The following is a 20,685-nucleotide window of genomic DNA, read 5'->3' as shown; positions in this document are numbered from 1 at the left end:
AGTGTTTTTTTTAATGTAAATTAAGGCTGACAGTCAACAACAAAGGCAACAGGCAACAAAGGATATCTGTCATTGCCAACAAAGTATTGAGATTAACTTTTCTTGAACAAATAATTTTCCACCATAATTTCCAAATAAGTCTTTAAAAAATCAAACCTTTTTTCGTATTCTGTCTCATTGAAGTGTACCTATGATAAATTATAGGCCTCACTGTGTAAATACATCTACTGATGCACCTGGACACATCCTCAGTGATGTTCCTGGGATCATCGGGTGTTTCGGGTCTTTCAACATCATACACCCTCATCCAGGTGACCCAGCCAGGGCTGATCAGGCCCCGACTTGTGTCCAGTTGGCACGCTAGCTACCATGATTCCATGGCTCTCCTCTCTTGAGCCACAGCCATCTTGAGGCCCTCTCTGCCGCTTCGGTGGTATTGCGGATGGCTCTTCTCCTATGCTGCCTGACGATGCCCAGACAACCCAGAGCGCTGGCATAGGACCGGGCTGCAAATCCCCTGCAGCCCACTTCCACTGGAAGGCATTTTGCCCTCCATCCTGCTTGCTGGCACCCCCTGACCAGTCCCGTGTACTTGGAGAGCTTCCTCTCAAAAAAAGCCTCTTCCAGGCGGTCTTCCCACGGGACGGTCAACTCCAACATTATCACTTGCTTGGTGGCCTCTGATACAAGGACAATGTCAGGACGGAGGGTGGTGCTTGCAATATGGCTAGGGAACTTAAGCTGTTTTCCAAGGTCCACTATCAGCTGCCAGTCTCTTGCAGATGTCAGGAATCCTGCTTGGTGTTCTTCTTGCTGTGGCCGCCTGCTCCCCAGCCCTGACAAAGACAATGGAGTTCTTGGCAGGGCGGAACTGCTTTGCCCAAACCAACCCTGTGCTGAGTGCCTCAGCGATGGTCTTCAGGACTTGGTCATGCCTCCATCGGTAGCGCCCTTCTCCTAACGCTGTGGTGCAGCAGCTTAGGACGTGTTCTAAGGTGCCTCTCTTAGAACACAATGGGCAGGCTGGCGACTCCGCTAAGCCCCAAGTATGCAGGTTCGATGGACTGGGCAGCACATCATACACTGCCTGGACAAGAAATTTGATGCGATGGGGCTCAGCTTTCCAGATCTCCGTCCAGGTAACTTTCCTCTCAAGCGCATTTTCCCATCTTGTCCAGGCACCCTGCTGTCTCATGCCCACCGCCTTGCACGATCTTGATTCCTCCACAGCTGCTCTCACCTCCTCTTGGACCAGGCGCCTCCTCTCCTTCCCCCTGGTGTTCATTTGGGGGGTTGGGAAGGATCCTAGGCCAGCTCGGCCCCGTGTGACGACTCCCACCAGAGTCCTATGGCGCAGCCTAGCTTCAGCTGTTTCTACAGCCTCTTCTGCCTTCCACTTTCTGCCTGTCCTTACCTGGACTCCAGCATTAGCCACCTTCGGATCACTGGAATCCCTGTACAGCACCACCTCTCTGGCTTTGGCTACCTTGAACTCCTCCTCCAAGGACTTGAAGGGCAGCTGCAGCTTGTTGTTGCGCCCATAGAGAGCAATGCTGCTCAGGCTCTTTGGTAACCCCAGCCATCTCCGGAGGTGGCTACTGACTTTCCTCTCCAGGGTTTCTACTGTGGAGAGTGGGACGGCATAGATGAGGAGCGGCCACAGGATCCTGGGGAGGATGCCGTGCTGGTAGACCCAAGCCTTGAATTTTCCAGGTAGACCGGACTTGTCCACAGACTTCAACCAGACATCCAACTCAGCGCAAGCTGTCTTTATGGATGCTGCATCTTTGAGAGAGCTGTCAAACATCTTGCCCAGGCTCTTGACTGGCCTCTGAGATCGTGGGGATAGCTGCACCTGCTATGTTGAAGCGGAACTTGTCCTCTACCTTCCCTTTCCTGAGCACCATCGACCTAGATTTGGCAGGTTTGAAGCTCATCCGGGCCCACACCATCATCTTCTCCAGCCCCTTCAGAATCCACCAACATCCCGGAACTGATTCTGTGGTAACTGTTAGGTCATCCATAAATGCCCTAATGGGTGGCTGTCGTTGTCCAGAGGTCATCAGGGGTCCTCTGCACTCTGGCTCAGCAGACTTGGTGAGCATATTCATGGCCAGGGAGAATAGCGTCACAGAGATAGTACACCCTGTGATGATGGCAATCTCCACCTTGTGCCAGCTGGATGAAATTGCTCCTGAAGAAACCCTCATGCTGAAGTTGTTGTAGTAGTCAGCGATGAGGTCTCTACATCTGCTCGGCACATGATGCTTCGCCAGAGTGAGCTGGACCAACCTATGGGGTATGGAGCCGAATGCATTGGCCAGGTCGAGCCATAACACTGACAAATTGCCCCTCAGCTCTCTAGCCTCCCGGATTAGCTGTGTCACCACCCCTGTGTGCTCCACACAGCCTGGCATTCCTGACACGCCACCTTTCTGTACTGATGTGTCGATGTAGGTGTTTCTAGCCAGGTATGAGCCCAATCTCTTGGCGATAGTGCTGAAAAAGATCTTCGATTCCACGCAAAGGAGGGAGATGATGCGGAACTGATCAAGGCGGGTGGAGCCTTCTTCCTTCGGAATCCATACTCCTTCGGCCCATCGCCATTGCTCTGGTATCTTCCCCTTTCTCCAGAAGACTCTCAGGATTTTCCACAGACGCATAAGCAGTTTGGGACAGTTCTTGTACACTTTGTACGAAGTGCCGCTTGGTCCTGGAGCAGAGCATGCTCTGGCTTTATGGACAACCTCCTTGATTTCCATTAGCCTCAGCTCCGACATGTCAAACTGCACCTCTGGCTCAAGGGGATCCACTTTTTAAGTAGAGAACTTGAACAATTTCTGGCTGACTAACTACTTTTTTTTTTAAACCCCCTTTATCCTGTTTGTGAGGGATGCACTGGGGCTAGATGTTCAAACAATATTTCTGAACTTGAGGGAAAGCCGGAGAACCCAGAGGAAATCCAGGTAGATATGGGGAGAACATGAAAGAGCGCTTGTGTGTGTGCGTGCGCGCGTGAGCGCGCTTTATTTAATACCATTACTGTAGATTTCTTATTGTACTTTAACTGTTTGAGGAGCTCTTTTCCAATGAAACAAATGGCATACTACTAGACTTTGATCTCAAAAACCTACTCGAAACACTAGATGACTGAGATAATAAATCTGCCTTTAATCTAGTACTTTACTATTTAAGTGACTAATACCATACAGGAGTTTCTTTTTGTGCCCTCAGTAAGGGGATTACATAGAAGCAGAATTGGGAGTCAGGTTCACACCACTGGGCACTGCTATCTAACAAGAAAGTGAGTCCATTTCTTAATGACATACTCTACACTGTTGACATTAACAAGATTGCAGTGACGTGCGGTGAGGTTCATGGATGGTGAGGCACTGACGTCATCAGTCAGATTTACAAACATATGACCCCTATGGAGTAGCTTATTCACCTTTTTATTGGCAGCAGTTAACGTGTTCGGTTTAAAATATCATATCAGCATTCTTTAAATATACAAACTGTCGCATAGAAAAAAGCACATTTAAAAAAAAAAATAATATCATCTCTTACCTTTACTTATAAATGAAGTCCATGCGCCGCTGAGCGGTTTTCCTTTACCTTAGCATTGTGGATGCTGATGTTGAGTCTTTGCTGTTCATTCAAAGCCAAATCTATCCTGGACATCCCAAATGGTTTATTTTTTAGCGCAATTTGACTTTGAATGTGAGTGGCCGACCGCTCATGTTTGATTGTCAGAAGTCTACACAGCCAGCCTTTTCGAGTGTACCACTCCGTTGTAGTCTGAAGCATATCCGTTAGTGCCGGTGTCGGTCTTCCCTTACTTATTATCTCCTGCTTCGACTGAAAGTCCAGTTTAGAAAATCCTTTCAGTTTAGCTATGTAATCCTCCATTTTGGAAATAAAGTCAAGCAAGAGGAAAAAATGACTGGATGGCTGCACTTCACTTGCTAACTGTTTACAGTAGCTTGCGATTGCAACTCTACATTCTTTAGCTGAGTAGTAAAAAGGCTCCCTGGGATCACCAGTGCCCCTACCATGAGGCCCCGTCCTTGCGTGCCTCACTTAGTGTGTCTTTGCTGCTGCTTTACGATCGCTCGGCACGAGAAACACATTACAGGTGTTGACGAAAAAAATTATACACATCAGCTAAAGTATGGAAATTTTGTTCATGTATTAGTGCTTGAAGTGTTTGAAAATTTCAATAGGGACATCCACAGAGACAGCAATACAGTCTCAGTCGCATAGCATGGCAGTGCAGTTATTGCGCAATCCATAGCGGGGCTCCGCAGGGCTCTTCTTCATATTAAAACGTTAAATGTCATTTTGTTTTTTTTCAGCGATTTTGGAAAAAAAAAAAAAAAAGACATTAAAATGGTGAAGTTAGGTTGAAAATAACTTTATAGTACAAATCACTGAATAAATAGAACCATTCAAATTATTTTTTCATTTTACTTTTTTTTTCTGTCCATGATGCCAGGTGAGGCCCGGCCTCACCTGCCTCTCCTGACTGCACATCACTGCAAGATTGTGTTTGCATTGTCGTACTGGAGTACTTTGCCAATAACTAAATGTAGAAACAAAGAACTGACTCCAAATCAGTACACAGAACAGTTGCAAGTAGTTGGGAAATGTAATGGTAGGAAAAGACAGCTGACTGGATTAAGTAGACCCAATTTACAGCATAATGTATGCCACCAGGAACCAGACACATCGATCTCAAAAATGCAGAAAAATCAGTGTTTTGTTTTCTCTATGCAAGATTAATGATTGCTTACTGTCGGGCTGCTCATGATCCATCCATGAAGAAAATCCAGAGAGCAGCAGCACTAGTACTTGCAATAGATAGTTTGCATCTCCCTGTTTACCTCACAAAATTGGCTGCATTTGCTAAAATCCGGGAGTAAATTTAAAAAGTCTCTTCACCTACAGGTATCTTACATAGAAAAGCTCATTGTACCGTATTTGCCTTGTAGAACTTGTTGCATTACCAAAATGCAGGGCTATTGGTGGTTCCTTGAGTTTCTGAATTTAAAATGAGACAGAGCCTTTCAGCGAAGAGGCTCCTCTCCTGTGGATGCATCTGATCCAGTTGGCAAACATCCTCACCAGCTATGGGTATGTCTTTGACCTAGGCCTCTGCTCCTTGAACTGCTGAGTCCACAGGTCCTTCTCAAAAAATTAGCATATTGTGATAAGGTTCATTTTTGATAATCTAATGATAAAAATTGAATTTTCAAATTTTAGATTCATTACACGCAACTGAAGTAGTTCAAGCCTTTTATTTTTTTGCCAAAATCATCAATATTATGTGTTATGGAGGCCCAGGATGCTTCAATAACGGCCTTAAGCTCATCCACAGTATTGGGTCTGGTGTCTCAACTTCCTCTTCACAATATCCCACAGATTCTCGATGGGGTTCAGGTCAGGAGAGTTGGCCGGCCAGTTGAGCACAGTAATACCATGGTCAATAAACCATTTACCTGTGGTTTTGGCACAGTGAGCATGTGCCAGGTCGTGCTGAAAAATGAAATCTTCATCTCCATAAAGCCTTTCAGCAGATGGAAGCATGAAGTGCTCCAAAATCTCTTGATAACTAGCTGCATTGATCCTGCCCTCGATAAAACACAGTGGACCAACACCAGCAGCTGACATGGCACCCCAGAGCATCACTGACTGTGGGTACTTGACACTGGACTTCAGGCATTTTGGCATTTCCTTCTCACCAGTCTTCCTCTAGACTCTGGCACCTTGATTTCCGAATGACATGCAAAATTTGCTTTCATCTGAAAAAAAATTCTTTGGACCACTGAGCAGTCCAGTGCTGCTTCTCTGTAGCCCAGGTCAGGCGCTTCTCCTGGTGTTTCTGGTTCAAAAGTGGCTTGACCTGGGGAATGCGGCACTTGTAGCCCATTTCCTGCACACACCTGTGCATGGTGGCTCTGGATTTTTCTCCTCCAGACTCAGTCCACTGCTTGCACAGCTCCCCCAAAGTCTGGAATTGGCCCTATTCCACAATCTTCCGCAGGGTTCGGTCACCTCTTCTGGTTGTGCAGCGTTTTGTGCCACACTTTTTCCTTCCCACAGATGTTCCACTGAGGTGCCTTGATACAGCACTCTGGGAACAGCCTGTTGGATCAGATTTCTTTTTGTGTCTCACCCTCTTGCCTGAGGGTGTCAATGATGGCCTTCTGGACAGCAGTCAGGTCGGCAGTCTTACCCATGATTGCGGTTTTGAGTAATGAACCAGGCTGGGAGTTTTTAAAAGGCTCAGGAATCTTTTGCAGGTGATAAGTGTTAATGCGTTGATTCAGATGATTAGGTTAATAGCTCGTTCAGAGTACCTTTTCATGCTATGCTAATTTTTTGAGATAGGAATTTGGGGTCAAAAATCCTGTCATAATCATCAGTATTAAAACAATGAAAGTCCTGAAATATTTCAGTTGGTGTGCAATGAATCTAAAATATGTGTAAGTTTAATTTGTATCATTATATTATGGAAACTAATGAACTTTATCACAATATGCTATTTTTTTGAGAAGGACCTGTATATCCCTGCTTGTGGGCCAACTACTACCCCGTGATTCAACTCAACGGTCTGCTTCAGTTGTCATTAGTTCTGATTATTATTAGCAACACCGCCATGATTATTAATAGCCACCCATTAATGTTACTGTATTAGTCTCATCCCAACTCTGTCTTCATGTGAGACCTGCATTATACTGTATTCTCTTTCTTTCACCCTCTCTCCCTTTCCTTCTATCTCACTTCAACTGGTCAAGGCAGACAGCCGCCCACCATGAGTCAGGTTCTTTCGAGGGTTTGTGCCTGTTTAAAGGTGAGTTTTTCCTTGCCTCTGATGGAAATATTAGGTCTGTATAAATATGCTAATTTATGGAAGGTGTCTTTCATAACTATTTAAAAGCCCCAATGGACCAGTATATCAAAATAGACCAGACATTCCTGTCAGCATGTCAGCCAGCATCTTAGCTGTTCAAACATGGCTGCATAGCACCGGCTGAAGCAAGACTCAAAACTGCCACAATCCAAAGTAAGCAGTCTTTAGTCTGGTTTCAGGGCTGTGGGGCCAATACCCACTGCGTAGGTCTATCATTAAGAACCAGGGTGAGCTGGACACTAAGTCCAGAGACTTATTAATGTGGGGCAGTGGGTGGGAATCCTAGTCATGCTGTTTAGTGGCTCGTAGTCCACAGGAGCCTCATTTCTAGCTCTTTGACAACACAACACCTGAGGTTCGTGGGCTGCCAAATGGCTCAATGAGCCCCACCAAGATGCCGCACAGTGTCCTCTTGTAGTGCACTAGGTGTGTCAGGCTCAGTTCCTCGTCTGTCCTCCCAGTCAGGCATGGGTCTGCACATGAACTGATCTCTCGGTTACAGAGGTCAAGGTTGTAAGGGGTTGCCTTGAGTGGGGAAACTGACCAATTATGGGCCTTTGACTAACATGTGAAATCCATTCTGATCGTTTATTGAGATATCTTATTGCATTGGTAATCAAGACTTTGTCACAGGAATTGCAGACAGTGCTGCTGTGTAGAGCATTCAAATTCTGTGATTCTTTTTGTCACTCTGTTTTAGTTGTGTATTTTTTTTCACCCTCTTTCCCTTGATGTCTGCTGTCTATTATTCATGGCTTTTTTTGTCTTCTGCATGCATATAAATTTTTGACAACTGTTATGCTGATTTGACAAAGGAATTTCACCTATGCACATCAATAAAGTTTCTTATCTTAAGTTTCCATTATTCAAGTCCCTCTTTGTTTGAGGTGACTGCTTTTGCCTTCATTTATTGGAAAATATCTATTATGTTGAGTTTTGCCAATAAATACCACTTTTTTTTCCATTTCTATAACTGTTACACAACTAGGTGTTCAAATACAAATTTGTTCTGTCAATATTTTCTATAAAGCATGAGGGCTGAGGGTTCAATGTGCCCAGTTTGGTTTTAGCTTCACTGAACCTTTTTGATGTCAATGCACATTCTGTAATTTAATGGCTGCATACTCAATACCTTATCTTGTTGTGAGACATAATCAGGGACTGATGCTCCAGACAACACTGGTCCAAAAATCGACACCTACTCCTCAATGATAAAGTGATCATTTAAGGAGGAACATGGCTCATTTAGAAGGAAAAAAAAGTGTTAACTATTGTAACGTGTTTTCATCGTGGTTTAATCCTCAAAGCAATAGTTAGCCTGATATTTTGCTTATTTCCATAACTAACTTACTAGTTTGTCATAACACAATAGCAGCCCACAGACTATCCAGCAGGAGGCGCTTTTCCAGGAGATGCTGAATCCGCCTTGCAGTCAGAATGTACTCTGACGCTTTTCTGACTTACGTTATTGCTTTTCAAGCGCCTGGTAACGGTTTCTACTGTACAAACTTGATTCGAAAATAATAAAATGGAATACATTTGCTGACCCAATGAATATCAGCTAAAATAGTGTAATCTGTATCACGGGTAGGCTCACATTAAGCTGAAATTCAGGCATTTTACGATGTTTCATTGGTAGCTGTATATGTCACTGAAATTTCAAATAATTTCAATGACTTTTTACAGATGATATACACACCAGAGAAATCCTATTTGTCTATACACATTTATGCATATGTGAATAAACACACGCACACATACAATGTGTCTGCTGTGTAGATTAATCCTAAGGTTGTAACCGTAGTACCCATTCCTATGTATGTGTGTGTGTGTTTGGTACACGTTGTATTGTGTGGAAATCTTTTCTTCGATGGTATTGGGCGTTACAAACGGGCACAGGTGAATTTGGACCCGGTAACCACAGTGAGTTTTAAGAGTGTCAATATTCATGAGCCTGGCCTGTAACGTCGTTTTCCTTTCAAAGTAAAAGCACCCCACTCATTCTCCTCGTATTAAAACTATGGTTTCATTACTACGTATTTTATTTTGGCGTGTTAAACCACCAACACCGCAGCTATTCAGTCAAGCTTCATCACTCCTGCGGTGGTGCGACTTCTAATGTCATATGAACTAAGGAAAGTTCAAAGTAGCGCGATAAGTTTTCGTTTCAGATTTTGGAGCGGAATTTCAAGAACACTTTTTCGGCCGTCGACGGTTTCCTTAACAGCCGAGGCAGCGAAACGATCAAGTTCGGGACAGTTCGGTCGACGTTCGGAGCCACGGAAGGCTACGATGCAAATGGTCGCGTCCAACGGATCCATCATGGACTTGGGGGCCGAACTGGTGAAAATTAAAACTCACTACTGCGGGTAAGAGACCCGCCGCCGCCGTGTATAGTGGCACAAGAGACGTCAGGAAACAGTTGTGGACTCTCGTACAAAAAAACTGACCGGACTATTTTGGCACTATTAGGCTCCATATACTTAAACTGTGTGGGAACGAAGTAGGATATTGAGGGTCTCCCAGAAACCCTCGCTCAGGCTGCACTCAAAGGCAAACAGAGTAAGAATGATTTAAGATTAAACATAATTCCCGAGGGTAGTTAAGATGACCAGAGTATGAGTTCTGTGACATTTCCTGCGACCCCCCCCCCAAAAAAATAACATGAACCTTCATTAGGAAACAAAAGAACATACAAACACAACAGAACCAACAAACAGAAAAACCCACCAAGTAAACAAACAAAATCAATGAGAAAGGGGAGGCATAAACCTCAATGTCAAAGACATTATCCAGGTACTAGACATACAAAAAAGAAAGAAAAAAGGATCAAAGCAAGATTCTACACACTAAAAATAGAGATTTGCTTGAACCTGCAAGAAGTTTCAAAAATATCATTGAAAATGTAATTGCCGGTTGAAATGAGTTGTATTTTGGTAGGATGTTATCTGACAAAATTATTTTTAATGAGAGATGAAAATCTCACAAAAAACTCAACTCATAAAGCACATTGTTCTGTATCAAAATAAATATCAATTTACTCTAAAAATTGAAAATACTAGAGAAAAAATAAAATGAACACAATAGGACAAATTTAGGTCTATTTAACCTCCTGTTTCACATGTATTTAGAGTCTTAGAAGTCCTATTGAAAATCGAGTTGAGCTTATAGGACTAGGTAGTACAGTCCCTTAAGTCAGCTCTTGGTGAGGGGTTGTGGTTGAAGGGGTAAAAGCTTCACGGGGTCTTCAGATGGACACCCTCCTTGGTGTTTCTTTGAAAGGCCTGTGACACCTCAAAAGGGCTCAACAAGGACATCTGGTGTCCCAGATGTGCCCCCCTCTGCTTTTACCCTTCGTTGGCGGATTTTGTTGCCCAGTTGCAGTCCTTTTTCTTCACCTAGACCCAGTTGCTGCTTTGTTCGGCAGCGCTTGACAGTGATTTGACAGTGTTGGAAGGCCTGTTCGCTCACTCCCATTCCCTTAAGAAGTTCGGTTGTGGATGTGGCAACAAATCCTCTACAGCCATCCTCTACTGGAAGCACTATGGCACACAGCCACTTTGTTTGGCCTCGGCTGTTATGTCAGAGTACTTCAGTCGTTTACGCTCATATGATTCACCAACTGCAGCTTCCCACAGTACAGTTAGTTCCACAATGAACACAGACTTCTGAGCGGTTGACCACATGACCAGGTCCGCCCTAGGATTAGTTGTAATGATCTCAGACGGAGAGATGAGTCTCAGGTCTAAGTCAACCTGCATTTTCTTATCCCAGGCACTATCTAAGAGGGTTAGATCCACCTTTGGAGCTGGTTTTGTTGGGAGTTGTCCTGCTCTTAAAAAGGGTGTGGTGGTTGTATGTCCAGGCACTGGGAGAGGTACGGGTTGGTGGTAGGTCTCTTTCCTCCCAGAGCAATGGCCAGTTGTTGTAAAACCTGTTTGTCTCTCCAGGTATAGAGGCCCTGGGACAAACTGGTCTTGCATCCATTTAGGATGTGCCTCATTGTTGCAGGGGTTTGACAAAGTGTACAAGAAGGATCACCACTGGTTTAGGTTTGTGGGTCTGGCAAGAACGTAATAGTTGTCTCTGATGATGAGATGAGAATAACTTTATTAATCCTGAAGGAAATTGTTGTGCCAGAGTTTCGAGTAAAAACCATCCTCTGATTTGGCTTCTTTCTATCTCTCAGAGATCCTTCCAGTTGAGCTTTCTTAGTTCAAGGTTTTCCGAGCTAGTCCACTGGAAATAAATTATAAATATTTAATTGAAGTGTATTTCATTAGTGTTAAGTCCTTTTTTAACTTTTAGTTCTAAGTTGGGAGATTATTGTGATCTTGAAATATTGACTAAAATTATATTTATTATTTTTCGCCGCTCAAAATAACGTCACACTCGCGGAAGCCAGTATACCCGCCAGCCGGTTAAGTCCCGATTTGCAGATGCTGTGCGCAGAAGTTCAGGTGCAGAAGTCCCATAAACCAGGTAAAATGAATATTTATGAAGATATTTTGCAAATTATTATTTTTTATTGTTTACTGACAGTGATTTTTTCCTGATTTATTTTTGAAATTCAGGTCAAGGCTCCGCTACATGCTCTGAAAGCCCAAAGCTCAAAATGGGTTCATTACATGAATAAAATTTAATTTTCTCCGTAATATTTTGTTAATTTCAGAAGCAACACACTACGCACTTGTACAAAGTGTAAAAGTAATAAAAAGCAATATATACAGTGGTACCTTTATTTTAGATGTCAAAAAGTAATTGCGGCTCCTGGTGTTTTCTTTACAAATGGCTCTTTGGGTGTTAAGGGTTGCCGACCCCTGCACTAGGGGGAGCCGGGAATCGAGCAAGGAATGTTCAGTCCCAAAGATTATTGCTTTCCCTCCTGCACCACGCTGCCCCCAATCATTTGTTTTGCTTCAGGTACATTGTCAGTCTTTTCGCAACAATGCTAAAGATGACTTTTCCTTCCACATTTAGCTGGTTGATCCTTCAGAACTGATCGATGTTTGAGGCGTCTCTCTCCTTTGGGATTGGCACTCTTCCTGTGCTTTGCCACGCTCTGGCTTTGGTCTGCTTCATCTACATCACCTTCATGTGCTTCCCCGGAAAACACAAGACATTTGGGGAGTTTTTATACAGCCAGTATGGAATGCCATTTGGTCCTGGAGGTGAAGCTGGCCTTCACTCGCCTGACTTGACCTTTTCTCTCAGAAGATACTGGTCAGTGCGAGGTCCCAGCTTCAAGTTCTTCAAGCATTTCATCTGCCCTTGATGTTACCTTGGACCAGCCACAGCTACATACTTCGGGCTCTGGTCCTTCAGCTGATGTGCTTGTTTTGTGCTGATTATTTGATTTGTTGTCTTGTTCATTCCAGGGTCAGGTGCCATTGAGTCATCTTCCACCCCTTCTCTCGCAGATTTTGGAGGTGTTTTTCTCTTTGGATTTTCATAGCAACGAGGGGTGGCCTTTGTTCACTCAGCAAGTAACTGAGCCTGCCATCATGGATAACTAGTCCATGATAGCCCTGTAGAGTTTTTTCCTATCTGTCAGCTGTCTTTCCAAGCTGTCACATGGTCTTTCCCTTGTGTTGAGCTGCACTTACACAGCAGTCACTGTATTTCTCCAGCTTAACAGCTGAGCTAAATATTGAGTTGATTACTGAAGAATAGTTCGCAGGGAGGTAATTTTAATAAGTTACCAGATCAACTTTCAGATGGTAAAGATACTGTAGGAACTTTTATCCCAGCATCTAAAAACAGAATGAATCCATACATAATTTAAAGTCTCAAGACTCAAGTCCATGATAAAATGATAATGTGTATAAATTAAAGAAAAAGGTCACTCATATCTGTATTATATTAGGAAAACATAGTTTGAGATTTCTTATTATATGTCCTTACCCCTTTTATTTCCCTTCTTGTGATCAATTTCATTGGCTGGATAATTTAAGTTCTCCATTCAGGAAATTGTGATAACCCGGATGGCTTTATTCTACACAAAAAGTGTTTTCTGTAAAAGTTTTTGTTGGTCAAAGGCTTATTTAACCTAAATACTAATTTCTGTAGAAGATTTATTTTAACAGCTCAGAATCATGTTACATGCACATTACATTCTCCATTAAAAACACAACTCAACTGCCACAGAGACACATGTTTACAGTAGATTAATAATGCACACAATTATTGTAAGAAGGATGTGACAGTTGTGAAACGATTATCTTTATTTCAAAATGGGCCATTATGGGGCTCAGATGCTCAGAAAGGTTGTCTTGGAATTGAAAGTTGCTTGTTCAATCCCCAAGTTTCTCGTAGCCTTCCTCTTCTTCTTTCGCCTTTTCCCTTGAGGGATTGCCACAGTGAATCAACCTTCTCCATTTAACCCTATTCTGTGTATCCTCCTCTCTCACACCAACTACCTTCATATCTTCTCTCACTACGTTCATAAATCATCTCTTTGATCTTCCTCGAGACTTCTTGCCTGGCAGCTCCAATCCCAGCATCCGTCTACCAATATATTCACCATCCCTCCTTTGTACATGACCAAACCATCTCAGTCTGGCTTCTCTGACCTTCTCTCCAAAACATCTAACATGTGCTGTTCCTCTGATAGACTCATTCCTGATCCTATCCATCCTTGTCACTCCCAAAGAGAACCTTAGCATTTTCATCTCTTCGACCTCTAGCTCTGCCTCCTGTCTTTTCGTCCTTGTAACTGTTTCTTGGCCATACAGCATGGATGGTCTCACCAATGTCTTGTACAATTTTCCTTTCATTCTGGCTGATAGCCTTCTATCACATAGTACCCTTTACACTTTTCTCCACCCATTCCAACCTGCTTGAACCCGCCTCTTCACGTCTTTTCCACACTTGCTATTGCTCTGGACTGTTGACCATAAGTACCTGAAATCCTCCAGCTTCTTGATCTCCACTCCCTGTAGCCTCACCGTTCCACCTGAGTTCTTCTCGTTCACACACATATACTCTGTTTTGCTGCGACTAACTTTCATTCCTCTCCTTTCTAGCGCATACCTCCACTTCTTTAGATTTTCCTCAACCAGTTCTCTGCTTTCACTACAGATCACAATGTCATCCGCAAACATCATGGTCCATTGAGATTTCTGTCTAACCTCATCTGTCAGCCTGTCCATCACCGTTGCAAACAAGAAGGGGCTGATACCTGATGGAGTCCCACCTCCACCTTGAACTTCTCTGTTACCCCTACAGCATACCCCACCACTGTCTCACAGCTAGCATACATGTCCTGCACCAGTCTAAAACCGTTCTCAGACTTCATCTCCTTTCTTCTAGTATCTTCTCACTCTCTAAGATCCTGTTGAATAATCGAGTCAGAAACTCTAGCACTGCTTCTCTTACACACTTCCACACCTCCATAGGTATATCATCAGCTGCCTTTCCACTCTTCATCCTCCTCAATGCCTTCCTCACTTCACTTTTACTAATCTCTGCTACTTTTTGGTCTACAATTGTCACCTCTTCTACCCTTGCCTCTTTTTCACTTTCCACATTCATCAGCTCTTCAAAGAGCTCTATCCATCTTCCTATCACTCTTCTAGCATCTGTCAATACATATCCCTCTCTATCCTCAATCACCCAGACCTGTTTTATATCCTTTCCATCATTATCTCTCTGTTTCACCAACCTATATAGATCATTCTCTCTCCCTCCTTACTGTCCAACCGAGCATAAAAGTCATTGCCCTTTGTTTTGCCTTTGCTCCCTGTATCTTTACCTTACGTAGTATCTCCCATTACTCCTGTCTGTTCTCTTCAGTCCTCTTCGTGTCCCACTTCTTCTTTTCTAACAGCTTTCTCTGTATATACTCCTGCACTTCCTCATTCCATAACCAAGTCTCCTTATCTACTTTACTTCCAGATGACACACTCTCCAGTACTCTCTTAACCGTCTCCCTAATAACACTAGCTGTAGTTTTCCAATCATCTGGAAGCTCTCCGTGAACACCCAGAGCCTTTCTCAGCTCCTCCTTGAAAACCCCTGTTGTAGTGTTATTTTGCAGGACACTAACCCCCTCTAAACTCCCTGGTTGCTGTTCATGGCTCATCCATAATGGGGTTTCCTTGAAGGGATTAATTAAGTATGAGAATGAAAATACATACAACATTTTGATAATATAAACATTACTTTGTCATCTATCTAAGTGAAAAGATTTAATAGTACCATTTTCATGCATTCATATCTCAGTTTATATTAATCAACTGTCATCTTTCCATCCAATGTTTATCCAACTTTGCACATTGCTGGAATTGAAGCTACCAGGCAAGAGGTCTCGAGGAAGACCAAAGAGAAGATTTATGGACGAAGTGAGAGAGGATATGAGGGTAGTTGGTGTGAGAGAGGAAGATACAGAGAATAGGGTTAGATGGAGAAAGTTGACTCGCTGTGGCGACCCCTGCCGGGAAAAGCCGAAAGAAGAAGAAGAAGAAGAAGAAGAAGAAGAAGAAGAAGAAGAAGCACATTCCGTTACTCTTAGTAGTTGCTATGTTACATCTTGTTTCACTCTGACTAGTTGTAAATCTAGATAATTGTTTCCAGAGCAATGTTTTGTCTGTGATCCTTATTACCGTCTTGTGGAAATCAACTCCAAGTTCACTTTGATATCAGAAAAAGTATTATCTTTATTATACAGTAAATTTTCGATTATCAATGTGCAAGGGCACAGCAACAAGGTTCCCAGGTTGAATGGGGCTGTTTTGTGTAGAATTTGCATGTCTTCCTTTGTGCCCCGCTTCTGCAGCATCCTCCTGCAGTCCAATAACACAATTGTTAACTGATGACTTGGATTTTCATACATACAAATGAGAGAGCAGATAGTTTGATTTTCCAAATGTGATCTCGTTGTTGACAGGTGACTTTAAACCTCACCTCTTGCCTCATATCAGGACTGGCTGGTATTGACCCCTTGTTCATAACAAGTTGTATAACTTGAGAATAAAGTCGTGGTCCTTTTACTCACCTGTGTTGGTCAAGTCCTAATGTTCACTTAGGTTGGGAGGAACTGTCCTTGTTCGAAATTAGATTATTAGTAGTGACTTGAGCTGGAACGTCAAGGTACTGAAGGAGATAGAAGGAGAGTCTTGGTAGTGGAAGTGTTTGGTTTGGTCTGGCTCATATGCAATATCTGGACCTCAGGGAAGGGCAGCATATGTTCATGATGAATTCAGCGTTAAAGAGTTTTTCCTCTGTAAACATTTGGAGAAACATCAACCTCTTTATGTACCTTTTGTTTCTGCACAATTTTGAAAATATAGCATGTGTTTCTTCATCAGATCGTTCAAATGTCAAACTCACTTTTTAACAGTAAATTATTGAAGAGCAATATTTTCTGCTTGACAGGACATTTTGACATGGAACAATGACTCAGGATACATATTTGTTTTTGTCAAACATCAGAGGCTTCTTTGTCTCTCTCTCTATCTCTACCTCTATTTCTATCTCTATTTGTATCTCTCCCTATCTAAAAATCTATATCTATATCTATATCTATATCTATATCTATCCTAAGACTCAGATTATATATCTGGAATCACTCTCCCAGTTTGCATGCCATACCTCATGCCACATACCGTATTTTTGGCACCATAAGGTGCACCGGAATATAATGTGCACCTTCAATGAATGGCCTATTTTTAAAAAAAAATCATATATAGGGTGCACCGCATTATAAGGCACACATAATAGAAGCTACAGTAGTGGCTGGGGTTGTGTTATGCATCCACTAAATGGAGCTGCACTAAGGGAATGTCAACAAAACAGTAAGATAAGTCAGTCAAACTTTATTAATAGAATACAAACCAATGCTCTGACGACTTCGTTCACTCCCAAAACAAATTAGTGCATTCACAATACGGTACAGTACGTACCAGTAGCTCTTACCGGTATTTGCGCCGCCTTCGTTGAAAACACTGTATTTCCAACTCCATTTGTCACAGTTCAAAGTGTTTCATAAAACGAAAGCACCAAGAAGGACCGCCTCTAAATTCACTGACGTTCATGTCACTAGCTAACGCTGTTGCCTTCATTGGAATAGTGACTGTAGAGACGCTTCTACCTGCTGCTCTCTGTTCAAGTTTGTCCCCCAACTCTGGCCATCTCACTTTGTTCCCTCAGAAACTCCGTTTGGTCTTCTTTATGCAGTTTCCGTACCATTGATTCGTTAATGTTGAGTACTCTCGCTGCTGCTCTATTCCCATGTTCTACCGCGTGACTGATCGCCTTGAGTTTAAACTCTGTCATAAGTGTGTCTCTTGAAAGGTGCTGTGGGGTCTTTATACACACACAAGTGGTGTGGGACTGGAATTCCCCTTTAAGGTTTTCACGGCTGCTACTTTGGCAATGCGCGGACACACACACACACACACACACACAAACACACGCACACACACAAATGGAAATGAAAATGCCCACTTCGCATTGTCATATTTCCTGGCATGCACCGCGCGCTATTTCTTCTACGGGAGAGAATGGAGTCGGCGACTGCTTCCCGTAGTTGCGAGACCTCTTTCGGCTCAGTATTGATCCATATATAAGGCGCAATGGGTTATAAGGGGCACTGTTGATTTTTGAGAAGATTAAAGGCTTTTAGGTGCGCCTTATAGTGCAGAAAATACGGTACACATATCACCATTGCTTCCACTGTTGCATTTACTTCCCTCATCTTCATAATTTCAAGCTCCCCTTGTTCATTCTTCCTGATATTGCTATAACTGAGGACATCTATGTCAGTCCCCAGTCTGAATCTGAAAGTCCCATAGGATCTTTGCTTGGTAATTTTCAAGCACCGAGGAGGTGTGTTCTTGGGATCTCCAGCCCATACTCAATACAGGTACTCTAGTATACTATGCCTGCCACTTGGTAATAGTCCCACTGACGCATTAACTACTTGTCTTAGGAGTGGTGCACCCGGGATCCTGCCTGCCCTTGTGCCCGAAAATCACTGGGCTTTAGTGAGAAGTGGTATGTAATATTTCAGGAGGAAAATTGTTTCTGAGTCTGTCTTATTAATTTGTATATATTTTTAGAAAATGATTTTGCTGTTTATCACCAAGGATAGAATAAATAAGAATATTCCTTTAATCATCCCATAGCGGGGTAATTTCAACCACACACAGCAGAAGAGGACATGGCAAGAAACTTTTTCAAAAATAGAAGAACTAAGAATAAGAAATTAACATTGCTGACAATATACCGGTCCTTCTCAAAAATTAGCATATCGTAATAAAGTTCATTTTCCATCTCGTAATGATAAAAATTAAACTTTGATATATTTTAGATTCATTACAGGCAACTGAAGAAGTTCAAGCCTTTTATTGTTTGAATATTGATGATTTTGGCAAAAAAGTAAAGAAAAAAACAAAAATCTTTATCTCAAAAAATTAGCATATGCCATCTGACCAATAAAAGAAAATAGTGTTTTCATTACAAAAAAGTCAACCTTCAAATAATTATGTTCGGTTATGCACTCAATGCTTGGTCGGGAATCCGTTTGCAATAATGACTGCTTCAATACGGCGTGGCATGGAGGCAATCAGCAGGTTGCTGAGGTGTTATGGAGGCCCAGGATGCTTCAATAGCGGCCTTAAGCTCATCCACAGTATTGGGTCTGGTGTCTCTCAACTTCCTCCTCACAATATCCCACAGATTCTCGATGGGGTTCAGGTCAGGAGAGTTGGCAGGCCAGTTGAGCACAGTAATACCATGGTCAATAAACCATTTACCTGTGGTTTTGGCACAGTGAGCATGTGCTAGGTCGTGCTGAAAAATGAAATCTTCATCTCCATAAAGCCTTTCAGCAGATGGAAGCATGAAGTGCTCCAAAATCTCTTGATAACTAGCTGCATTGATCCTGCCCTCGATAAAACACAGTGGACCAACACCAGCAGCTGACATGGCACCCCAGAGCATCACTGACTGTGGGTACTTGACACTGGACTTCAGGCATTTTGGCATTTCCTTCTCACCAGTCTTCCTCTAGACTCTGGCACCTTGATTTCCGAATGACATGCAAAATTTGCTTTCATCTGAAAAAAAATTCTTTGGACCACTGAGCAGTCCAGTGCTGCTTCTCTGTAGCCCAGGTCAGGCGCTTCTCTTGGTGTTTCTGGTTCAAAAGTGGCTTGACCTGGGGAATGCGGCACTTGTAGCCCATTTCCTGCACATACCTGTGCATGGTGGCTCTGGATTTTTCTCCTCCAGACTCAGTCCACTGCTTGCACAGCTCCCCCAAAGTCTGGAATTGGCCCTATTCCACAATCTTCCGCAGGGTTCGGTCACCTCTTCTGGTTGTGCAGCGTTTTGTGCCACACTTTTTCCTTCCCACAGATGTTCCACTGAGGTGCCTTGATACAGCACTCTGGGAACAGCCTGTTGGATCAGATTTCTTTTTGTGTCTTACCCTCTTGCCTGAGGGTGTCAATGATGGCCTTCTGGACAGCAGTCAGGTCGGCAGTCTTACCCATGATTGCGGTTTTGAGTAATGAACCAGGCTGGGAGTTTTTAAAAGGCTCAGGAATCTTTTGCAGGTGATAAGTGTTAATGCGTTGATTCAGATGATTAGGTTAATAGCTCGTTCAGAGTACCTTTTCATGCTATGCTAATTTTTTGAGATAGGAATTTGGGTCAAAAATCCTGTCATAATCGTCAGTATTAAAACAATGAAAGTCCTGAAATATTTCAGTTGGTGTGCAATGAATCTAAAATATTTGTAAGTTTAATTTGTATCATTATATTATGGAAACTAATGAACTTTATCACAATATGCTAATTTTTTGAGAAGAACCCCTGTACAGTGGGGTAAAAAATTATTTAGTCAGCCACCAATTGTGTAAGTTTTCCGACTTAAAAAAGACGAGAGAGGCCTGTAACTTACATCATAGATACACTTCAACTATGAGAGACAGAATGAGGAAAAAAATCCAGAAAATCCATTGTCTGATTTATAAGGAATTTGATTTGCAAATTATGGGGGTAAATAAGTGTTTGGTCAAGAACAAAAGTTCATCTCAATACTTTGTTACATCCCCTTTGTTGGCAATGACAGATGTCAAATGTTTTCTGTAAGTCTTCACAAGGTTTTCACACACTGTTGTTGGTATTTTGGCCAATTCCTCCATGCTGATCTCCCCAGGGGAGGGAGAGGTGTTAACTTGTATGCCTCCTTAGTGTTGAAAAGGTCCAGTGTTTTGTTGTCCCTGGTGCAATGTGACATACTGGGTGAATTTAGGCAGCGTGGAGGAAGGGGCATGGTTTAGGTTCCCAGAGATGAGGTAGACGCCATATGGGTGCTGTGTCTGTAGTCGATTTCCTTAGAATGACTTTAATGGGTTGTTTATAACAAATTAGGTTTCCAAGCATCAGAGACGAAGAGGAGCATTGCAGAGTTTGAGCTAGAAGTTGGAAATATCAGAATCAGAAAAAAACTTAATTTGTCCCGAGAACAATTGGGGGTCATAAGGGGTAATCAAATTGTGATCATCAGTAAATGCAGTTGTATGAAAAAGTTTGGGCACCCCTGATCATTTTCAAGGTTTTACTTTATAAATCATTGGTTGTTTGGATCAGCAATTTCAGTTAAATATATCATATAGCAGACAAACACAGTGATATTTGAGAAGTGAAATGAAGTTTATAGGATTTACAGAAAGTGTGCAATAATTACTTAAAAGAAAGTAGGCGGGGGCATAAATTTGGGCACCCCTACAGAAAAATTACATCAATATTTAGTAGATCCTCCT

The 20,685-nt window shown here is 42.7% G+C and overlaps 2 protein-coding genes across 6 annotated transcripts in view; one reads left to right on the top strand and one right to left on the bottom strand.

Moving 5' to 3' along the window:
• Window positions 1–243: 243 nt before the first annotated feature.
• On the bottom strand, window positions 244–2,780 carry LOC147227433 (uncharacterized). The gene is given in 3 exon segments (XM_086159135.1): window positions 244–819; window positions 821–1,829; window positions 1,831–2,780. Coding segments are annotated over 3 exon segments (2,418 nt in total). The 3' UTR covers window positions 244–360.
• A 6,258-nt stretch (window positions 2,781–9,038) lies between these two features.
• Window positions 9,039–20,685, top strand: part of prkcz (protein kinase C, zeta) — a 111,883-nt gene continuing 100,236 nt past the window's right edge. For 2 of the 5 annotated variants that reach the window (XM_086158873.1, XM_086158875.1), the window contains exon 1: window positions 9,040–9,282. In XM_086158873.1, the coding sequence (XP_086014999.1) occupies window positions 9,206–9,282 (77 nt within the window). In that variant the 5' untranslated portion in view covers window positions 9,040–9,205. Of the gene's footprint in view, window positions 9,283–20,685 lie in introns of all 5 variants that reach the window. The other 3 variants (XM_086158874.1, XM_086158878.1, XM_086158876.1) reach the window with 3 other exon arrangements.

The sequence above is a fragment of the Fistularia commersonii genome, chromosome 14, assembly GCF_037954325.1.
Source record: "Fistularia commersonii isolate RoL2024-O1a breed Wild chromosome 14, RoL_Fcom_v1.0, whole genome shotgun sequence".
Taxonomy (NCBI): Eukaryota; Metazoa; Chordata; class Actinopteri; order Syngnathiformes; family Fistulariidae; genus Fistularia; species Fistularia commersonii.
This window is presented reverse-complemented; position numbering and strand designations above follow the sequence as displayed.